We start from the raw sequence: 5,000 nt of genomic DNA, 5'->3' as shown, positions 1-5,000 counted from the left end.
CCAGGGCGAGGAGCATCGGACTCGTCAATTGCACCAGTGAGTAAAAGGGTGGTTGTTTGTTTGTTTGTTTTTGTTTGTTTGGGCGTTTATTTTGGGGTTTGTATTTTGTTTTGTTTGTTTGGGTTTCTTCGTTTCTTTGTGTGTGTGTTTTTTCTGTTTGTTTGTTTGTAGGTTTGTGTGTTCGTCTGTGTATTTGTGTGTTTCTTTAATTGGTTGTTTTATTTTCTGATATTGTTTATTTTGTTTGTTTGTCTTATTTTCTGTTTATTTATTTTTGTTTGCTTGTTTGTTATTTATTTATTTTTGTTTTACTTCTTTCTCGTGTGGTTCCTTATTTTGGTATTGTTTATTTTAGAGGTGTTTAATGGACATGTCCTTTTGTTTTTATTCCCTATTTATTCATATTTTATAAGGAAGGAAAAGTTCTTTTCTTTTCTTTTTTAGAAAATAAGAGATAGGAAAAGGGAAATGGGTAAATAAAAAATGGTAAAGGAAGAAGGCAAGAAAGAAAGAAAAAAAGAGACAATAGGATAAAAAAATATATGTAAGGGAAAGAGAGAAGGAGAAAGGGTAGTAAATTAGAAGAGAAGATAGGTGGGAGAGAGAGATAAAAATAAGGGAATTAGGAAAGGAAGAAGAGATAAATTAGAAGAAAAAAGGGAAGGCGTAAGAAAGAAGTAGGAAGAGATAGAAAGGGAGAAAAAAAAGAGAAACAGTGTAAAGAATAAGGAAGAAGGGCGAGAGGGAGAAAGGGAGGAAGGGAGAGGCGGGTCCGAACGGGTTATCACAGCACGAGAGGACTTCTGATTCGCTTCAGGGAATTCCTCTATGGATTCCCCGCTGAATACAGTAGATAATACAACACGGCCGCCTCTCCCAATTCAATAGCGATACAGCATCCTCGTGGCGGCGGCTTCGGCTTCGGTTTCGAGACACGGAGAGAGAAATAATACGAGCCTCGAACCACAGGAAACCGTTGTGCGAATAAGCATCGAAGGGGGATTTTAGATGTGCGAATTGTGGGGCCGCGCTTCGAGAGAGATATGATACGCGCTCGAACCACACGCGTTGTTGTGCGAATAAGTATCGAAGGGGGGGGGGATTTTAGATGTGCGAATTGTGTGGGGCTTGCGCTTCGAATGCCGCTTCGGGGAAGGTTTTAATCCGTTGTAAATAATAAGCTAAGCGAGGAGGCGGGGTTTTGACAAATGCATTATGGGTGTTGAGTCGTGTTGGCTGATGGGTGGAGGGGGCGGAGGGGAGGGGAGTGGGGGGAGGGAGTGAGAGGTGAGGGGAAGGGAAGGGACTGGAGGGGGGTGAGAGGTGAGGGGAAGGGAGGAGTTGGGGGAGAGTGAGAGTCTGGGTGGGGGTGGGGGGAGGAGAGAGAGAGGGAGGGGGGATGGGTGGGTGAAGGGTAGGGAGGGATGAAAAGAGAGAGAGAGAGAGAGTGATGGGGTGGGCGGGAGAGGGGGAAAGAGAGTGGTGAGAGGGTGGGAGGGAGAGGGGAAGGGAAGGTGAGAGGGATAAGGAAGGGTTAGAGAGGTTAGAAAAAGAGAACGAGAAAAAGGAAAAAATACAGATCAAGACAAAGTTTTATATAAAATAAGAGAGAAAAACGCAAGAAAAACAAAAAACAGAGAGAGCGCTCGAAAGGTCAGCCGAGGGTGGGAGGGAAAGGTCAGCGCCGCCCACCCGGCCGCCCGCGAAGCCAGAAAGCGAGGGCGGGGGAGCAATCATACATCATTACCTGGGGCGCGAACAGGCCCCTTCTTCTATCTTGTTTCCCTTCGGTTCTCTTGCCTCTCTCTTCTTCCTTATTCATGTTTATCTTTATCTTTATCTCTTTCTTTATTTACTTTATTTTCATCTCCATTTTTATTTATTTTTTCTTTGTCTCTATCTTTATTTACTTTCTCCTTATCTCTATTTTTATTTAATTTTTCTTTATCTCTATTTTTATTTACTTTATCTTTATCTTTATCTCTGTTTATATCTTTATCGTCGTCGTCGTCATCATCATCATTCATCTTTTTTTCTCTCTACGCCGCCACTGTATCTTATTTTCGTTCTCTCTTTCTGTTTGTCTGTTTCTATCATTCCTTCTCTCTCTCTCTCTCTCTCTCTCTCTCTCTCTCTCTCTCTCTCTCTCTCTCTCTCTCTCTCTCTCTCTCTCTCTCTCTCTCTCTCTCTCTCTCTCTCTCTCTCTCTCTCTCTCTCTCTCTCTCTCTCTCTCTCTCTCTCTCTCTCTGCTTCGCTTGTTTCCCTTCATATTTCCATCTCTGTCTTTCTGTCTTCTCTTTCTTTCGTACTTCTTTTTCTTTCTTCACTTCCTCTCGTACTTCTTTTCTTTCTTCTACGTTTCTCCTCCTTCCCCTATTTTTCCCTTCTTCCTCTCGTCTCTCCCTTCATCTTTTCCCCTCCTCCTCCTCCTCCTCCTCCTCCTTCTTCCTCCTATCCTCCTATTCCTCCTCCTCTTCCTCCTTCCTCTTCTTCTTCTTCTCCTATTCAGAATCCAACCCCCTTCCTCTCCTTCCCCTCCCCTCTCCTCCCCTCTTATGCAGGCTTCCCCCACCCCCCTCCCACCCCATATCCCCAGATCCTTCCAAAACCGTCTATCACCTCCCCCTCCTCCCTCCCCTCTATTTCGATCACCCCCCTTTGGTGCCCCTTCCCCCCTCCCCCTTTATCATCAATCTCCGTCCTTGCTTGTCCATGTTGGGTGGGGGGGGGCGGGGGGTAGGATATTGCCCCTTGACTCTTTTCCCTTCCCCCCCCCTTCTTTCCCCTCTCTCCTATCGCCCTTTCCCTCTTTTTGTTTCGTCTCTTCCTTTTATTTTTCACTTTGGTTATTTCTTTTGTTTTATTATCTTTTTTTTTGACTCGATTTTGTTTGTCTTTGTATCATTCTTTCCTTCTGTGTATCCTTTTGTGTCTTTTTCAAGTTTTCCCCTCTTTCTTATTCACCCTTCTCCCTTCTTCCCCTTTTCTCTTCCCCTCTCCCTGTTTTCTTCACCCCCTTTCCCCTCTTCTCCTCTCTCCTCTTCCCATCCCCTCTCTCCCCTCTTCTCTTCACCTCCTTTTCCCCTCTTCTCCCCTCCTCTCTCCCTTTATCCCCCTCTCGTCTCTCCCTTCCTCTTCTCCTCTCTCCTCTTCCCACCCCTTTCCCCTCTTCTCTCCTCTTCCCTCCCCTCTTCTCCTCTCTCCTCTTCCCACCCCTCTCCCCTCTTTTCTTCACCCCCTTTTCCCCTCTTCTCCTCTCTCCTCTTCCCCACCCCCCTTCCCTCTTTCCCTCTTGCTTCCTTTCAATTCCCTCTATTTTTTCAGCGAACGATTTCTGGGTTTTCCATTTTTCTTTTATTCTTTTATGGAGTAAAATATGAGAAAAATAGTGTGTGTGTGTGTGTGTGTGTATGTGTGCGTGTGTGTGCGTGTGTGTGTGTGTGTGTGTGTGTGTGTGTGTGTGTGTGTGTGTATGCGCGCGCGTGTGCGTGTGCGTGTGTGCGTGTGTATGTGTGTGTGTGTCTGTTTCCCGTGTGTTTGTATGATGTTTGTGTGTGAATGCGTGCTTGTATGTTATGAATGTACGTATATTTGTTGTTATTATTATTATTTATGTTATTGATAATAGTATTGATATTATCATTATTATTATTATTTATGACTACTACTTTTATTGTTATCATTTTTATACCTTATCATTGTAAATACCATAACCATCATCATTATTACTATCATTATTATTATTATTATTGTTATTATTATTATTATCATTATCATTATTTTTATCATTATTATGAGCATCGTTTAAGGCGGAAAATAAAGGAAGGGAAGCGGTATTTCGGGCCTATGGTCAGTCTTAACACACATTACTCACGTCACGACTAAACCATTCATCTCTCTTACCATATCCCCTTCTCCCCTTCTCCCCTCCCTCCCTTCCCCTTTCTCCGTTCGTTCTCCTCTTCCTCTCTTCCCCTTCCTCCTTTTCCCCCCTTCGCCTTCTCCTTCTCCTTCTCATTTTTTTTTTCTTTTTCTTCTGGTTTTTCTGGAATTCTCATTCTTTCTGTACCAAAGGAATATGAAAATTATGAAGGAGAGAGAGTGAGAGAGAGAGAGAGAGAGAGAGAGAGAGAGAGAGAGAGAGAGAGAGAGAGAGAGAGAGAGAGAGAGAGAGAGAGAGAGAGAGAGAGAGAGAGAGACGGATAGGCAGACAGAAAGAAAGAGAAAGAGAAAGAAAAAAAGAAAGAAAGAGAAAGAGAGAGATTAACAAGAAAATAACCGAGAGAAATACCAACAAAGGAGAAGACGAAATACTCTTGAAGAACCCGAGGAAGACCCGAGGACGACTCGAAGACGACTCGAATACCCGGAGTTCGAGGAGGACATCTTGAGGACCAGGAAAGGCGAGCGAAAGGGAGCGTGAGGAAAAGAGAAGAGAGAAAGAAGGGGGAAGAATATAAAGGACAATGAAATAAAGGAAAAGAGAGAGAGATGAAAGAGCAGAGAGGGCGATAAAAGGAGAAATAAGGGAAGAAAGAGGAGGAGGATAAAGGAGACCTTAGTAGAGCACAAAGGATGATAAAGAAGGGAAGATGAGAAGGGAAAAGCACAGACAACGATAAAATGGAGGAAGAGAGGGAAGAGCGAAGAGTATAGATGGTGCAAAAGAGGAGGAAAGGGATATGCAATAAAGATGGTGTTGAGAGACGAAAGGATAGGGGGAAAAGAGGAGGAGAAGGATAGAGAAAGACAAAGACAAAGAAAGAGAGACAACGAAGTTTGGGATAAAGGAAGGAGAGAGAGAGAGAGAGAGAGAGAGAGAGAGAGAGAGAGAGAGAGAGAGAGAGAGAGAGAAGGAAGGGAATGAAGGAGAGAGAGAGAAAGAAAGAAAGAGTAGAATGGAGGGACGAGATGACGACAAGCAAAGAAATAAGCGCAGACATACAAAAATAGACACAAAAAAAAATTAGCAAGAAACGCAGAGAGAGATAGAAAGATAG

The 5,000-nt window shown here is 43.7% G+C and overlaps 1 protein-coding gene across 3 annotated transcripts in view; it reads left to right on the top strand.

The window, feature by feature from the left end:
- Positions 1–5,000, top strand: part of LOC113822084 (uncharacterized) — a 177,442-nt gene that overhangs the window by 102,342 nt on the left and 70,100 nt on the right. For all 3 annotated transcript variants that reach the window (XM_070121157.1, XM_070121156.1, XM_070121158.1), the window contains exon 3: positions 1–36. This exon is cut by the window's left edge and continues 171 nt beyond it. In XM_070121157.1, the coding sequence (XP_069977258.1) occupies positions 1–36 (36 nt within the window). The remainder of the gene's footprint in view (positions 37–5,000) is intronic.

Source organism: Penaeus vannamei, chromosome 4 (assembly GCF_042767895.1).
Source record: "Penaeus vannamei isolate JL-2024 chromosome 4, ASM4276789v1, whole genome shotgun sequence".
Taxonomy (NCBI): Eukaryota; Metazoa; Arthropoda; class Malacostraca; order Decapoda; family Penaeidae; genus Penaeus; species Penaeus vannamei.
The sequence above is the reverse complement of the archived record's forward strand: the minus strand, read 5'-3'. Positions and strand labels throughout refer to the sequence as shown.